This window comes from Oryzias melastigma, linkage group LG14 (assembly GCF_002922805.2).
Source record: "Oryzias melastigma strain HK-1 linkage group LG14, ASM292280v2, whole genome shotgun sequence".
Taxonomy (NCBI): domain Eukaryota; kingdom Metazoa; phylum Chordata; class Actinopteri; order Beloniformes; family Adrianichthyidae; genus Oryzias; species Oryzias melastigma.
The window spans coordinates 1,095,424-1,112,400 of NC_050525.1; the positions used below are offsets into that span (position 1 = coordinate 1,095,424).

General features: G+C 41.1%; 2 protein-coding genes across 3 annotated transcripts; one reads left to right on the top strand and one right to left on the bottom strand.

Annotated features, from left to right (window-relative positions):
* The first annotated feature begins 10 nt into the window (after window positions 1-10).
* Window positions 11-960, top strand: atg101 (autophagy related 101). Its single transcript, XM_024265878.2, has 2 exons — window positions 11-335; window positions 407-960. Exons 1-2 carry the CDS (start codon window positions 84-86, stop codon window positions 809-811), a joined length of 657 nt encoding a protein of 218 aa, XP_024121646.1. The 5' UTR covers window positions 11-83; the 3' UTR covers window positions 812-960.
* Window positions 961-4,297: 3,337 nt separating this feature from the next.
* On the bottom strand, window positions 4,298-16,142 carry zbtb21 (zinc finger and BTB domain containing 21). 2 transcript variants are annotated; one of them, XM_024265881.2, is made up of 2 exons: window positions 16,056-16,142; window positions 4,298-9,111 (listed from the first exon to the last, which is right to left on the bottom strand). In XM_024265881.2, the coding sequence occupies exon 2, from the start codon at window positions 9,107-9,109 to the stop codon at window positions 6,083-6,085; it is 3,027 nt and encodes a 1,008-aa protein (XP_024121649.1). In that variant the 5' UTR covers window positions 9,110-9,111; window positions 16,056-16,142; the 3' UTR covers window positions 4,298-6,082. The 2 variants fall into 2 exon arrangements, with proteins under 2 accessions (XP_024121649.1, XP_024121648.1); XM_024265880.2 differs by lacking the exon at window positions 16,056-16,142 and adding an exon at window positions 11,580-11,738.
* Between the last annotated feature and the right edge of the window lie 835 nt (window positions 16,143-16,977).

Genomic DNA, 16,977 nt, shown 5'->3' on the forward strand with positions numbered 1-16,977 from the left:
CGTGACGTCATTTCCGTGACAGAGGTTGCTCGTAGAAGCTAGCATCCTTCTCTCGGATTGCTGGTCGTTCAGGGAAATAAATCATGAATTGCCGCTCGGAGGTTCTCGAGGTGACCGTGGAGGCGCGGCAGGTCGATGAAGCGATGCTGGCGCTGCTGCACACCATCCTGCTGCACCGCAGCACCGGGAAATTCCACTACAAAAAGGAGGGCACGTACTCCATCGGTACCGTGGGAACAGCAGACAGCGACTGCGATTTCATCGACTTCACCTTCGTCAGGGTGTCATCTGAGGAGCTGGACAGGGTAATCAGGAAGGCTGTCTGCGAGTTTAAGGTAAATGTTCGCTCCGACTGTCGCATGAGAGGAGGCGCGTGAGTCTGACCCCACGTCTGCTCCCCCCACAGGATGCCCTGAACAACTCCGGTAGTGACGGCATGGGTCAGATCTCTCTGGAGTTTTACCAGAAGAAGAAGTCCCGCTGGCCCTTCTCAGATGAGTGCATCCCGTGGGAGGTGTGGACCATCAAAGTCAACGTCGTCAACCTGGCCAACGAGCAGGAGAGGCAGATCTGCAGAGAGAAAGTGGGAGAGAAGCTGGGGGAGAAGGTCATCAACGTGGTCGAGGTCATAAACCGCAACGAATATCTGCCCAAAATGCCCACGCAGTCTGAGGTGGACAATGTTTTTGACACCAGCCTCAAAGACGTCCAGCCATATCTGTACAAAATCAGCTACCAGATCACAGATTCACTGGGAACGTCTGTGAGCACCACCATGAGGAGACTGATCAAAGACACGCTGGCGCTGTGACATCCCAAACATCTGTGTTTCTGTAAATCACAGATTCTGTTTTATTTTCCACCAGACTGTCTCTGAAGAGTACAGGTTTGGTGAAGATTTCTATTCCAAATGTTGCCTCTGTAAATCATTGTACATTAAATCCATAAATGTTAACAGTCTTTCTTGTTTAAGACAACATATTTTCAAGCCGTGTTCTGAGAGTGAACCAGATCAGATCAAGCCTGGTGTTTGCAGAACGTGCTGCTGAGAAGGAAACAACTTTCCTCTCTCGTCTTCCAGGTGAATGTGACCTAACACAAAGTGAGGAACAGGATTTCCACTTTGCTGTTTTCCAAATTAAAACAAACATTTCCTAAGTTCACTCCCATGTTTCCAGTCAGGGTCAGTGTGGCGTGCTGCATTTAGCACACCTTCACCCAGGTGTTGCATGAGGAAAACAGCAACACAGATTCACTGAAATTGAGCAGAAATAGCAACACTTTAAAAACTGTGAATTACCCATGTTTAAATGCCACATCTATTAGAAAAGTATTTATTAACATTACTTTTATTCATTTTCAAGCATCTATAGTAACATTTGGTTTTGCAGTCCCCCAAAAGAGGGTTTTCTGGCTGTAGGCCTCAGGCTTACTGAGCGTTGTTCTGTTTCACTAATAACCCCCAGACTATTAAAGCTGCAGCCACCAAATAAACAATTAGTGACCAGAACCTTGCCCTTAACAAGTGTACCAAGTTTGAAGAAAATAAATTTAGATTTAGCTTTGCAGGCTTCTAAAAGAGTGTTTTCAGGCAGTAGCCTGCGGTTAAGTGTAGCTCCATCTTAGAAAAAAAAAAACGGCAAAAGTTTTAAATCTAGAATCATCAAACTTACAAAGTAATGATTGAAACAACTCACCTAACTTTTGTACAAAGTTTTAAGTTCCTACATTAACGCTTGGCGCCGCAAGCACCAAAAAGGAGTCGTCTAAGAGTGTAGTTAGTGAGCATGTTTTCACAAAGTCCTGAAGCATTAAAGCGAGAGGCACCAAACTCATCAGTGGGTGTTTGTGAACAAACATTGTGAGTCTCATGATAGTTGATCAAACTGGAAACAGGCCTGGTTAGCATGCTAGACACTAACAGCCACATTCACTGCTCTTTACAGTGTTTGTTTAACCTGGTCTTACCTCTGCAAACTGAGGAACCACCACCCTTCTTCCAGTGGACTCCAATCACCCCCACAGGTGCCTTCTGAAAGCTTCACTCCCTCACATCAAAAGTTTGGCAAATATTGATCTGGTGTGAATGTCTCTACCCAAACAATCAGGAACAGACTTCATGAAGGTGGCCTGAGGGCCCCACGTCCTGTAGTGGGCCCTGTGCTCACTGCCCAGCACCGTGGAGCTCCACTGGCATTTGCTCAAGAACACCAGAATTGGCAAGTCCACCACTGGCGCCCTGTACTTTTCACAGACGAGAGCAGGTTCACCCTGAGCACCTGTGATAGACGTGAAAGAGTCTGGAGAAGACAAGGAGAATGTTATGCTGCCTGCAACGTGGTTCAACATGACAGGTTTGGTGGTGGGTCAGTGATGGTCTGGGGAGGCATATCCATGGAGGGACGCACAGACCTCTACTGCCTAGGAAATGGTGCTCTGGCTGCCATAAGGTATCCGGATGAAATCCTTGAACCCATTGTCAGACCCTACGCTGGTGCAGTAGGTCCTGGTTTCCTCCTAATGCACGACAATGCCCGGCCTCACGTGTCAAGAGTATGCAGGCAGTACCTGGAGGATGAAGGAATTGAAACAATTGAATGGCCTTCACCATCCCCTGACTTAAACCCAATAGAACATCTCTGGGACATTATGTTTGGGTCCATTAGGTGCCGCCAGGTTGCTCCTCAGACTGTACAACAGCTCAGGGATGCCCTCACAGATCTGGGAGGAAATGCCACAAGACACCATCCGTCGTCTCATTAGGAGCATGCCGCCACGTTGTCAAGCATGCATACAAGCTGGTGGGGGCCACACAAGATACTGAAAAGCATTTTGAGTTGCAGAAATTAAGTTTAGGAAAAAACGGACTAGTCTGCCACATCTTCATTTCACTCTGATTTGATGGTGTCTACACAATTGAGCCTCTGTAGACTGAAAACTTTTATTTCCATTAAAAGACTTGGCATCCTTTTGTTCCTAAGACACTGCCCTGTCGTTATTTGTATAGATATCCAACTTCATATTGAGATCTGATGTGTCTAATGTGTTTCTTCAAAGGGCTCCTTTAATTTTTGTTATGAGTGTGTGTATGTGTGTGTATATACATATATATATATATACACACGTACAGTATAATTGAATCTCTAAAACCTGTTTGGGATATGATTCTTCTACAAATTAACCAGTCTAAAATGAGTTTGACCCCACTGAAGTCGTACATGACCCGAAGGAGCTTCAAAGGACATAATTAAGAACAAGCCTTTTTTGCTCGTGATCAAATTAAGAGATGCATTACAAGCAATGAACCAATGCACTGTGTAAGAGTATAATTTTGCATCCCTAACTTTCATTTATTTAATTTTATCTAAACTCACATATAGAAACAAATAAATACGACACATATTTAAAAATGAATTTAAAGCATTTTTCAAACTTAAAGGTGTTTCCTTATCATTTATTTACTTCTGTTTTAAAATAAAATGCATATACTTTGTAATAAAGGGGAAAAAACCTGATTAAAATATAATAAAAACTGTTTTCATGTTTGTCATATATTTATTTTTTAAAATAAAAAATTCAAGTTTGTAATAAAAAGTAAAAAAAACACATTCAAATGTGTTTTCACATTTGTCACACATTATTTATACATATTTTAAAATAAGTCATTCATATTAAAGCAAAAGAAGGGGGAATACGGATTAAAATGCGTTTCCAAATATAACTGTTATTTTGATCAATACTGGGTACTATTGGGTACTTTGAAGGACCACTAGGGGTCAGTAGTGAATGAGGACATAACTGTGAACACTTGAAGAACACCTTGCTTTGTTAGGACTGCAATTATGGGGTAAGTTAACTTTTAAAAAGAAACCTATTCATAAAGAATATTCTGTATTCACAAAGACAAATTTGTATTCATAAATACAAAGTTGTGCATACATTTATATTTTGTGCACAACTTTGCATAAAAATATGAATACAATTAGTTTTACATTTAAAATGTCTCTTTTGAATACAACTTTTCTTTGTCTTGAATACCAATTTCTCCTTTTAACAAACTCAAAAATACATCACAGGGTCGATTGATCCAATGATTGATCCAAAATAAATTTAAAAATGAATTAAACAGAACTTCGTACATTTTCTACCTGGTTGTTGGAATATAGTCCCACACTAGATATCCTAGTTTTGATTGAAAAAAAGATAACTCTTGTTAACTTGAGTATTTTGCCTTTTTAAAGTTTCTTCTATAATCTGAAATGAGGTCAGTCTTTGAAGAAAGACACTCAAATGTGTGTTTAAGCAATCTTTTGTCATTATTTATTAAAGAAGTAAAGCACAAAAAAATGTAGAAAACTCAAACACAAAAGAGCTGCAATTCTCCAAAAGCAACAATAATGCATCCACTGCTGATACAAATAACATCATTTCAGTGAGAGCACAGCAATTATAAAAAGATAAAACTCTTCTTTACTAACAAACCTGGTACAAAATCAAGAATACAAACACTTCCGTGTACACGAGTCTAAACACGTCAGAGAAAACGTTCAGAAAACTGTTCTCACAACAGCAGAAGAGCACTATTACTGCAAAGAACTCAACATCACTATGGAACTTGCTTTGCTCTAATCTTGGAGTACTTTAGTCTGAGTGCAGCGCTCCAGTTTGTTACCATACAGTAGCAAAATATTTGACAACAAAAGATGTAATCCATTAGGTAGATGTACATACCTGTAACTGCAATATCGCCAAAACAACTTTTATCATCACTTTCCATAAAACAAAATATTCATCACTTTTCACACTCACAAAAACAGATTGCTTTTTTATGCTTGCTCCTGTTCTGAACCTTCTAAATGCCTGAGTCAAAAACTGTTGTGCTTACAAGTCATTTCTGGAAAAGATTATTTCTAAACTTGCATAAGGCCTTCGGTGTTAAATATGCTTAACTATAACTTTAAATGAGCTGAAATATGACAAGTTCAGCCTTTGGAGGGCTTGTTCAACAACGGCCTCGCAGAGGTCGCTGGTTCCTTTCAAAATAGATGAGGAACAGGAATATTGGAAATGTAAAATGTGCCATTGGAGAACGACCCTAACAGGCATGTCCACCAAATGACATCTCCATTAACATCAGGCTAAAAGATGGATCATTTCATTTTGTAGTTCATGTGCAGCACTTTGCGAGTGTTCCAGTCACCCCTCATTTTCTATACTCTTAAACAAGAAAATCTCTTTGAATATCGTTTGTTTTATCAAAATATTTTTGCTTGGTTGTATAGCCTCTTCTCACTGAAACCAATTCAAGCATCAAAATCAAACAAAACAAACTAGCTTTGACAGAAAAAGGAAGATTTAAGAAAAACGTGAATCTTTTGGAGGTAGGTAGACATGAGGACTGGAGGGGAAAAAAACAGTCGAGGTCAAACAAAACTCTAAATGTCTTTCAGAAATCCTAAAATAAGTTGCTCCACTTCAATTAAAGCAGAAACTAAATAATAAAAAATGAGGGGTGACTTCTGCAGAGTACTGGATTATGGCAAAAGGGTTACAATAAATCAGTATAATAAAAGCAGTCCTTAACTGAAATGATCATTCGATTTCATTTAAAATATTTAATGATGGGCACATCTCTCCTTTAAACTCAAAATGAACAGAACTTACAGCACGTAAACTGATCCAAACAACAGGTGGTCACATGTCAACACATAGGAATCAAACCTCTAAACAAAGTGCATTTGAGTCATTTGATATAGATAGATCTCTAGTAAATGTAAAAGTGACATTCTTTCCTGTACTGCAGAGTTTCATCCTTAAAGCACTATTCTAAGCGTTGAGCGGTGTGTGCACTTGTAAATCACACTCTGTACACCTGAAGTCCCATAGATAAGTGGTGGTGGAGAACAGGTTCAGTCCTATAGATCGTGGGGGAAGAAACACCCAGAGGGGTGGGACAGTTGATTGCACATTCATGGTAACACCTCCACCAAACATGGCAACTTTGAAATATGTCATTGTAGGCAAAGCGTCGGATCTGTACATTCAAAGGGAACCCTCTGAAGGCCAAGGTGTGAAGCCGTGTCTACACGTGGCTGTGGCTCTGCTCGTGGCTCCACAGGCTGAAGGCCGTCTTGAAGGTCCTGTGGCAGAGCTTACACATGTACTGCCTCTTAAAGGTCAAGGCTGACAGTGACGGGGCGTGGTAAAAGAGTGTGTCGGACTCGTGGTTGCCGCTTGGATTCTCTATGCTGTTTGATCTAGACAAGGGGGTGGGACTGCTGCCTTCAAGTTCGCTCCTTTTCGCTGTGGTTGGTGCTGAACTGCAGGCTTCAGGGCTGCTGGATCCCTCAGCGGCGGCTGCAAGCGCCGTTGCGGATTTGAGCACAGAGGCTTGTGAGGAGGGGCGCTCGGTGGCCTGAGGGGTCAGGGGTGGGGAGGGAGACTGAGAAGGGGCACGGCGTTCCATTTCGCCGGATCCAGGTTCGCTGCCAGTTGACATGTGGGACTGGAAGTGGCTCCAGAGGCGGAAGTTGGTACGGAAAGCTTTGTTGCAGATGTGGCAGATGAAGGGTTTGATGTGGCACAGCAGTTCCTGGTGCCGCTCCAGGTCTCTGCGAGAGCTGAAAAGGCTGCCACATTTTTCACACGGCCACACGCCAACCTCCTCAGCTCTGGCTTTGGCTGCCTCGGTGCTGTTTCTCTCATTCACAGACTCCTCCAACGGCTCCTCTTTCACCACCAACTTTCCATGGTGGCCCATGCTCAGATCCTCAGGCACATAAGGGGAGGAATCTTCCGAGTCATACATAGGTGGACCTGAGGAGTCATACGTGATGTTCTCTGGAAACGTTCCAGTTACTGCAGGCTCAGTGCAGTATTTTTCCTCTTTGAGCATTTCAGGAGCCTCTTCACTTTCTTCTTGTTGCTTCAACTGAATCTGGTCTCTAACAGTCATCATGTTGTGATTGTGGACTTCCACCTGGTGGCGCCAAATGCTAAAGGAAGATTTGAAGGTTCGCATGCACTCCAGGCATGTCAGCTTCTTGTACTTACAATGTGTCTCGTGATCCTTCTTGACGATTGGATTTGAAAACCGGAGTCCACAGTAGGGGCACACGGTTGCGTGTCGGCAGCCCCTCTCGTGGTCCCCCTGCTCTACCAGGGACAGCAGCTTCATGTTGCACAGCCTGCAGGAGTAATCACCGGTTTCTGGAGGGTTTTGTTGATTGATCTCTTCCTGGTAGAAGATCCTCTGGCTCCCGGAGTCCTGGTCAGCCTTCTCAGCAGGATGCGTTCGTAAATGCTGCCTGTACTGAGACTGGAAGGCGAAAGCTTTCCCACAGTAGGGACATATAAAGCTGGACCTAGATCTCTTCTTTGTAAATGAAGGAGACTGCAAACCTTGTTTGTTCCTCTTCAGCTTCCACAGCAAAGCCTTTTTAATTTCTCTTTCTCGCACTATATCTATCAACTTCTTCTGAAACTTCTCGTCCAAAACGGTGGAGCTGGAGGAGGAAGCTGGGTTTTGTACTACGCCGTGCTGGGTCTGGCAGTGAGTCCACACTTTGAAGTTGGTATGGAAACGTTTGTGGCAGATGTCACAAGCGTAAGGCTTTTCCGGATTGTGGTACATGTTTACATGGCGATGCAGTCCAGCACTCGACCGGAACACCTTCAAACAATTCCAGCATTTGAAAATTTTGTTCTGAAGTGGTTCTGTGCCGCCCTCGCTGGAGTCGGCGCTGGCGTGCTGAGGTGCCGTCCTTGGCATGTTTACTTCAAGAGCATGATCTTTGAAGAGTTTGCCTTTCTTGAAAGGGTACCTTCTGTTGTCCGGCCGGTCTCTTCGTTTTAAAGGAGGGAAGTCAGCTCTGACGCTCTGATCATAACTTGTTTGTATGTCTCTGAGACTGACTGGCAAAGAATCTCCAACTGTGATCCGAACAATGTCCATAGGGTCAGGCAGAGGACTGCTGGGCTCGGCTTTCACACCAATATCTTCTTCTACTTGGGTTTCTTTGTCATACCTGCTGGGGTGCTTTGACCTGAGAACCAGAGGGGATACTCTAGTTGAGTTGCCGTTGTGTGAATATGTCTCCAATCCAGTTGATTTTGACGCCATCTTTACCACGGATTGTTCTCGGTTTTGTATCTCCTTGAGCTCCAACGTGGGCGAGAAGACGGGAACAGGGCTGTCCATGGACAGTGATCGCCGGAGAAGGCTTTTTATCAATGGCCCACTCCGGTCTATCGAGTGGCTCAGCTCGTTGGCTTGGCTGAGACAAGGACCTTTATCCTGATAACGGGGCTCCGGTTTCTCCTCTTTTGCCTCCTGCTCCATGCCAGACTCCATCCTGATGTGCGACACTTCAGCACCACTGAAAGACACAGATGATGTCAGTGGAGGCCTCACAGGTGAAATATGGGCAGAGTTCCCTTTCAAGATGGCAGCGGATGGACAGCTGGACCTCCTCTCAGACTGGTTACTCTGATCGGAGGATTTCCTGGCAGAGTCAAAGCTTCTGGTTGGTTGGTGTGAATTGCGTTCAGATCCAGGCTGCGTTGGTTCGTCAGAAGAGTGGAGAGACAACGACTTCTCTGATGATTTTCCCTGATGATTTAAATGAGAGGGATGGGTCGTGTCGTTTTGGACTCGACACACAATGACGCTCCTCGTATGGACATCGTTCTCCTCTCCCTCTGAGAACGAGAGCCTTTTCCGAGACACGCAGTAGGATGCATGTGGCCTTATGGACGTAATGTTTGTGAGAAAAGGGATACCGAGACTGTAGCCGAGCTCTTGAATGGCTGCCAGGCTGCCCTTGTCCACAAACAGTGAAGAGGAGTAAATGTAGTTAAGAACTATTTCAAAGGCGTCAGGCTCACAGAAGTCCAGGTTTACAACTTTCAGAGAGTCCGCGTCCATCCTTGTGAAAAGAGACTGGAAATACTCACTGCTGCCAGCGAGAACACTCTTATGGGCCTGGTACCTTTGGTCTGCTACGACCAGTACCACGTCACACATTTGGCCCTGCAGACGCTGTTCATTGAGAACTCCCAGCATTGAGAGGGCGTGGCAGGGATTACTATAATGAACAAGGCTCTCCATGGCTGAAAAAAAGAACAGAAGTGCATGTTATACTACAGGGATACACAAAGGAAAGTTGATAAATACATGGACTTAAAACATTCATTTTTCACAAACGATCAATCTCCTTAAAACTGTCCTGCTTTATGTCCTTTTTAGAAATTCCTTCAACAAAAGCATGTGCAATCCTGGTCTGAAGATATTTTTAAAGTCAAAAATGCTTAAATGCGGTTTGACTTTTGTGCTCTCAGATATTTCAGTTCAATTTTCCGTGCTTTAAAAAAAAAAAAATTTTTTGTAGTAAGTTGTGTTCTGCATCCTGATTGGCTGTAGACTATAATCATCTCTATTCCATGTCTCCTGTACAGAATGCCTTTATGTTGACAGGTCTACATAAATCTTAGATGACAAGCAGATTTGTGTTTTCATTCTATAATTCTGGATTTTTTATGAAGGTTTGAAGTTTGAAACAAGAGAGTAAAGTGTGAAAATGTTTATGTCTGTCTGAGAAAAGTGCATAAAGTGTGTAGTGAGGAGTTTTAACAAACAAATGATGATTGTAAAAATAAAGATGACTACATGGTGGATTTCACCTATAGCAAGTTCTTTTTAGAATACAATTCCAGTGATGAATGAGGGTACACTGTACATTCAAAATGACATGTACAGTGTTTGCATGTTCAAAACAATGATCCAAAACGTATTACATTTGCAATGTGATGCCTATAATAAAATACCAATAAAGAAAACCAAGGCTTTGAAAGAAATTATTTTTGCTGTTCGATGTTGGTATCGGTAGGGTAGTGAGGCACTGAGGTCCACATTCCTGCTTCTTTTCAAACAAACTGCTCTGGCACGATCCAATTGGCTGGACACACCTGATCCAGGTACTCAGACACAAGTGGGGCAGGACACCAGGAAATGCCCACCTCTGGTGAAGGTTAAAGACCCCAGTTGTGTTTTCAAAATGTTATTGTGGCATTTTTCTGATGATAGACATTTAAGCTTAAAACTGCATTTCTGAGTACCGGGTATTTATTCAAATCTTTATGATTCAGGAGAAGATGAAAAAATGCTGTTTGAAAAATATCATACATGTTATGTAGAGATTATGCTTGTCGGGCCACAAGCTCCTGTTCTGTTCTGTTCTGTTCTACAATGGCGAGGGGAAGGGGGAGCGGGGTTGCTCGACTGCTTACAACTCAGAGGCAAACTTCAAATGAACTCCTGCTGCTCTGGATGAAAAGGTAACTATGTCCTAAAAAAAACAAGGTTTTTTCATCTTTGCAAAAACAGCATAATTATAATTAACCTCCCTCCCCCACACCCAGGGGAACACGGTCATCTCCCACTGTATAATATTCAAGTTAGCTGCAAACTATAAAAAGTATATTTACTCCACTAAGTTAAAAGTTGAGTCCACACAACTCACATTAATCCCAGTATTCAAAAATAAATACAACAAATGTGTTTTCCTCATCTACTGATGCAGTCCTGTTGAAGAGCACATAGAGTTCTTGTTTGCTGAGAAATAACCGAATGGTTCAATTTCAATTAGAGCATCTAAATGTTATTTAACTTGTTTATTTTCCAATTAAAAATGCTCTTTTACTAAATATACAACCTGATTCCTTTTAATATGGGAAAAATACTATTAATAAACCGTGAAAAACAAGTAGAGAGCGGAAAAGGACAAAGTACTTTAAAATTAGCCATTTAAAAATAAAAATAGCAATATACGTTAGGAAAATCGGGGTTTACAGTGTTTAGTTAAACAGAAAAACGACTGCATCATCGTGTATTAAAAGTGTCGAACACTGTCGCTCTTGACACTTATTTTGGAAATCTAAACCGGAACTCAGGCTACTTCCGTCAAAGGCATTGACACTTTCTTTTTATGTTTCTGGGAAGAAGCTTCATTTATTTACTAAAACTAAGCATCGCTTCGTGTTCTTTTCATGAAAACTCGAAGTAAAAGTCTGGGGGGAACCGGAACCAGGGACTCGGTGGTTTCACACGGAACCCGAACGAAGCTTTCGCAGTTAGATAACCCGTAAAGACGTGGCTCGGTTTCAGCGCAGACGGAGCACTTTGGGGGAGACCTCGTTGTAGCAAAAGAAACGGTTCTGTAAGAGCGCGAAGGACGGCGACAGAACCGCCGAGGCTCCAAGGCTCGACGGAACGAGGAGCGGAAAAGTTCAGTTGGCTCCACTAAATCCCCCAAATGATAGCGAGCGCCGTCAAAACCCAAAGCTAGCAGAGTGGATAAAGGACGGACGGAACCGCCGCTGTTCGGAGGACGGGCAAGCAGACCGCGCGCGCCCGCCCGCCCGCGGCGGATCCGGCTGTGGCTGGACAGGTTTTCAGCGACACAATCGAGTTACGTCAGGGGGAAAGGAAAAGGCTTCCCTCAGCAGCTCAGAACCAACTCTGTTCTGCCCTTCCTACCCGCTTCGGTCCACATGAAGTTTGCTGGTGATCACACACTCACCCGCGCGCTCGTGAACAGTGTCCTGCCTCCACGCAGATTAGACTTTTTTCACTGTTGTGCAAGATTTCTGCGTGTTCGTCGTGATTCCATCCATCTTGAATTTGACGTCATCCCACACCAGGGATGAGGTCATCGCAAAGAGCGCTCGTCAAGTGCACTGTTTTTTAATAGGCTGATTGAGGAGCCGGGGGCGGAGCTAGCTGGTGACTTAGCAACAGGGTTAATTTAAAGGGACAGTCCAATTTTACAAAGGAAACATCCAATTTTCTCTTTATTTGTAACGTTTTACAAATCTGTAAACTATTTAAGATTAGAACTGTGATTTTTATATTGTTTCTAATCACAAAAGGTAACTTTTTTGCTTAACAGGTAGATGTTTTTTTGTTTCAATATCTATATATTTATTTTAAACAATTTTATATTATTATTATTGAATTAATGTAATACATTTCAGAGGGTTTTGGGTTTTCTCACTACTTTTTTAAACTCCTTTTTACATAACAACTTTTTTTCTCCCACATGTTTAATATTATTTTAAAGACCTGCCCCCCTAAAATGGTGATTTTAATGTGTTCTTGAGGCCTTTTTCCCAACAATGGGGGGGATTTATAAGAAAATTAAGCTAAAGAACTACATTTCTAAGTATTTCTTTATTCAAATCATGGTGAATCAGGAGCAGATGAAAAATAAAGTTTGAAAAAGAGCTTTATGACAGAAAATACAATCAGTGGACTCCTTGCTGTGCTCCATTCTGATATATCCACTTACAGACAAATAGATCCATGAATGTCTTTGTTTTCCTTGTCTGAGCTGGAATCTGGATGAGCTATATGACTGGATCAGGGTTCTGCAACCTGTAACTCTAAGAGCCGTTTGGTCTAGTTTCTTACAGACCAGAACCCAACAAGAGCCACGAAGTTTCACATTATCGTTAAAAAATGTACCATATTTAGCTTTTTCTCAGTTAAACATTGATTTATAAATGTAACTTAAATATTACAATAAATAAATTAAATAAAATAAATAAATTACAACAGTCTCTCTCTCTCTCTATATATATATATGTATATATACAGTATATATATATTTAACTGTAACTTCTGTTACTTTTTGTCAGCAGCACACACTAATTCCTTCCAAAATAAAACCTATCCTGTGTCAAAAAAGGTCAAACATTATGTCTTTTATCATTAGAATTTTGGTGTGCCACCATCATTTTGTTCCCCTTTTACTCTCAGGTATAAACATTTTAGTAGAATCTATTTATTAAAAAAAAACTCAAAACATTTAGAATAAAATGATCTTTTTGTGTATTTCTTTAAGATATGAGTCTCAAAACCAAGAACTCGAAATCATTTTTAACTGCATTTGTTCAAAACTTTAACCCCGTTAGTGTAATTTACCGAATTAAAACGATATTTGGAAACTTTTATTGGACTAACTATAAATTAAAAACAAAAATCTCTACAGAATTTCTGCTTAGTCTGAGATGTTAAAAATCCAAACAGAAATTATGAAACTTAAATAACTTATTTATTTATGTATGTTTTTTTCAATAAAGATAAAGAGCAACAATAAAGGGATAAAAGAGCCACATGTGGCTTTGGAGGCACAGCAGCAGGGGAGTGCACAAACGGGGCTGTCAGTGGTGGGGAGGGGAAAGGGGGTGGGGTTGCTTCACACCAACAGTCCCGCCCACAACTCAGAGGGGAGTTTCTAATGTACTCCCGCTGCTCTGCAGAAACTATGTCCTAGAAAACAACAGATTTTTCAGTTAAAAACGGCACAATAATAATTAAAACACAGAAGCTCAAGCGTTGACATACTTTTGACTACCATAACTTTTAAACCCATTATACAATAAACATAGTTCCAGCGGAGAAAACGGCCTTGTGCTGATATGGAACGCTGCTTTTCTTCACGTCAGAATCAGCTGATGGACGTTGATTTTGTGAATGGTTGAAGATTTACAGAATGTCAAAGAGTGTTTGTCATTTAGATGTTGTTGGCGTTAAAGGGTTAAAGCCGAGCTACTCTTTAGGGTATTTTAACTGCCTCTGACGAGGAACTTTTATATTATGGGATGTACTGTGAAATAAGCAAATTGTGAGGAAGTTTAAAATCACCATGAAAATAGTGTGAATGCACAAAATGGCAAAAACTAGTGCTAATCTAGCACCCATTTTACCATGATCTCTGAGTAAAAAAGATTCCACAAACATTAAGAATTCTTTCTAATTAGTTTTAACCACTCAAACTAATCATAGGGTGTAAATGATAGGGAGTCACTAAAGCTGGGCAGTGTGCTCGTACCAGTACGAATGTCCAGAGGGGAAGTGGAGCTATGTCTCTATGGTCTCTGCACCTAGGGACCATCTCAGCATCAGCTAATAACTGTAGAAACTCACGGTGTTTCTTGTTGTCATGAATCTTTTGTTTTGCATAGTTGACTGGAGACACCTCGTTGCCTGTACAACAATGTGAGCGTTTAACCAGTAGTAATGGTTTACCGACTTCAGTTAGTTTGCAGGGTTTAAACAGGCCCACTCACACCCATTACTCCTTAAAAAAATTGTGATATTCACTCAGACAAACAAAGTTTTGGAATTCTTTCTCAAAAGGCTCCTGAAGTGTGTAAAATCTCAATGTTCCAACTTCAAAAGCTGATGATTCTGTGAGTCCTCCATCAAAGAAGAGTGCAGATGCGGAAAAGTGTCTGGAAAGTTCTCACTCCTCATCGCCTTACATTAAAGTCTGCCACAGTTGGTTATAATTACCGGCAACAGAAAGGGTACTGCCATGGTTACCCGTGGGGAACAGCGATTTGGGAATTTATCTTTCATCCTTCATCTCCCTTTGTGGCAACAACAAAAAACATGTTTACTGATAATGTAAAATATTCCATAAAAAATAAAATTTTTTACAAGAACAATAGAGTGGCCTAATCCTTCAAGTTGTAAAAGATTGGTTTCTTCTGGGAACTCCATCTGCTTTCTACATTGATCTCAGCAAATGCATCAATTACAATTCAAAGAAATGTAAAGTTTGCTCATCATAAACACTTTTCTGAGAGAATATAATTTCTCGTACACTTGTCAACAGATTACCAGTATTTTGCTGTACAATAGAGACTTCATACTGTAAAGAGAGGGTGGGGTGAGACAGTCACAGAGGACTTGGTCTTTATAGACATCCTGGGCAGAGCATCCTCTCAAAAGAGACATACATTCACAAAGTGGTTGGTAAACACAGAAGTCATCTGGTAAAACATGAGCTGGATCTTCTTCATCTGCGTGGCTAAGGTGCTTCTGAGCTTCTGTGATGGACAGAAATCCATAAGCAAAGGTAGGCTTCACCTCTCACAATGATCTGCACATCACACAGGCACTACTAAATGCTTCACAGTTCAGCACAGTTAGAAAATATTTCTGAATAAAAATAGTTTTACTTCATATGTGGCATCTATGACCTGAATTTGATCGGACCCTTTCAATGTTTTAGTATAACAAGAAGTTTCTTGATTTTCCAAGTTTCCATAACTAGCAACAATAGACGTGGTGAAGGTGGCTCCTATGGATGATGTATCCAGTTACTTTTTACAAGATGATACATTACACCGAGCACCAAACACTAAGGCTACATTCACTACAGACGTGACGCATGTTCAAGAACGCGGGTTCTTGAACGCGTTTTTAGCAAATGGTGTTCACACTGGACTGTCACGACCCGAGAATACTGCATGTACTCACAGTTTAAGCTTGATGTCAAATGTCGTAGCAGGAAAAATCTCATGAATCTTGCCCTCGTCTTTTTCTTTCACAGCTCTATTATCTATGAAATACTTGGGGTCCCAGCTGGACTCAAACAACAGTCTTTAACTTCTCCTACATGATCAAACGATTGGCATTTGTGTGAATCCTTGATGAGTAGTCATTTGACCTGGTTTAATGCTTAGAGTTCAATGGTTGCACGTTTTGTAGAGCCTGAAAACAGCCTTAAAAATGTGCGTTTCAATGTGTGAATGCGGTAATATTGAACACAGAAGCCCAAAACGATCAAATACTTGCATATACTTATAGACTTTTCATGAGAAGGGATGGCTTGAACACCTGTTGATAAGGGTGGTGTGAACATAGCATAACAGATTAGATGAGAGAGTCCTGTAAAGGCTGCAGAGAAGTTGGTTGTTAGTGCAGCCCATACAAAGCATGTCTCATTCATGGTGTGGAGTTGCAACAACTATTTTTTTAAGTTTACTTATCTTACACAGAAAGCTGTAAACAAGTGTGGTGTCTTCACTTCGGTTCCTCTCAGTCCTACATGTATGAACAAATTTGGATGCTTTCTCCATGTTGTCAGAAATGATGTCAGCTTCTTTTTTTAAGCTGCTGTGGTCAGTCTGTTCATGTCAAACTCTTTAGTTATAGGCTTATCCCATGTAGTATCACAGTCTCATAGTTTGAAGAAAGCACATACCTCATCATGAGCATCACCGTGGAAAAGTGCTGTGTCATGCTTTCTGTTAAAGGCAGGCCTTCGTGTCTCCTGTTGAAATGGTGTAAACATATCATTAAAATTCAGACATAGTTTCTGGGGTATTTTTTTATCTTGTTTATTCACATGTTTAACACAAATCTATAACCAGCTTAAAAATCAAAACTGAACCATTTCCAAGAATATCTGTGTGGAGTCTCATTCAGTTTAGAACATGGAAGTATTAAACAAGTAGTCAACCAGACTTTGTTGATCATTTAATATAAAGGAACATTTCAGCTTCTTTATTCTGAGATACAGTAGTAAGAGAGCTGCTTTATATGCTTCTAGGAAGAAGCTGTTTGAAGTCTTCCTCCTATGAAAATCATGTTATTTGAGTTTTTAACATGTATGTGTGGCATTTTTCTTCTTAAAGAGAAAAAATATAATAAGAAATCATTTCATGTTTGCACTTCTGAGTATTTCTAATTTTAAGTCGCTGAAAACTGTTTGAATTCCTGAAACTTTCATACCTCACAGAAGCTAGCTAACCCGGATGCAGCTGTAGAGACCGGAGAAGATAATATAACGTCCCACTTCTGTGCTGTAAAGGATTGTTATTCAGTGAAAGGCCAGACCGATGTTAGCTTTCGTTATTTTGTGATTGACAGAGGGATTTAAAAAAAAAGGCTTCAGATCAACAGGAAAAAAATGCTTTTTAAGACATTCAAGATGTGGAATTTTAGTTAAAAACGTCACAGTCCTAATTAAAACCCCACTGGGGACGTTTAAAGAAAATAAAAAAAGTTTTAGGGGGACTTTAAGAGATGAAACCTCATTCTCAGGTTAGGAGACTGGTGTGTTTTTGTTTACCTCCTGTGCTTTGGTTTCAGGGTTTTTTGTTTGTTTTGTGCGGTTTATCTTT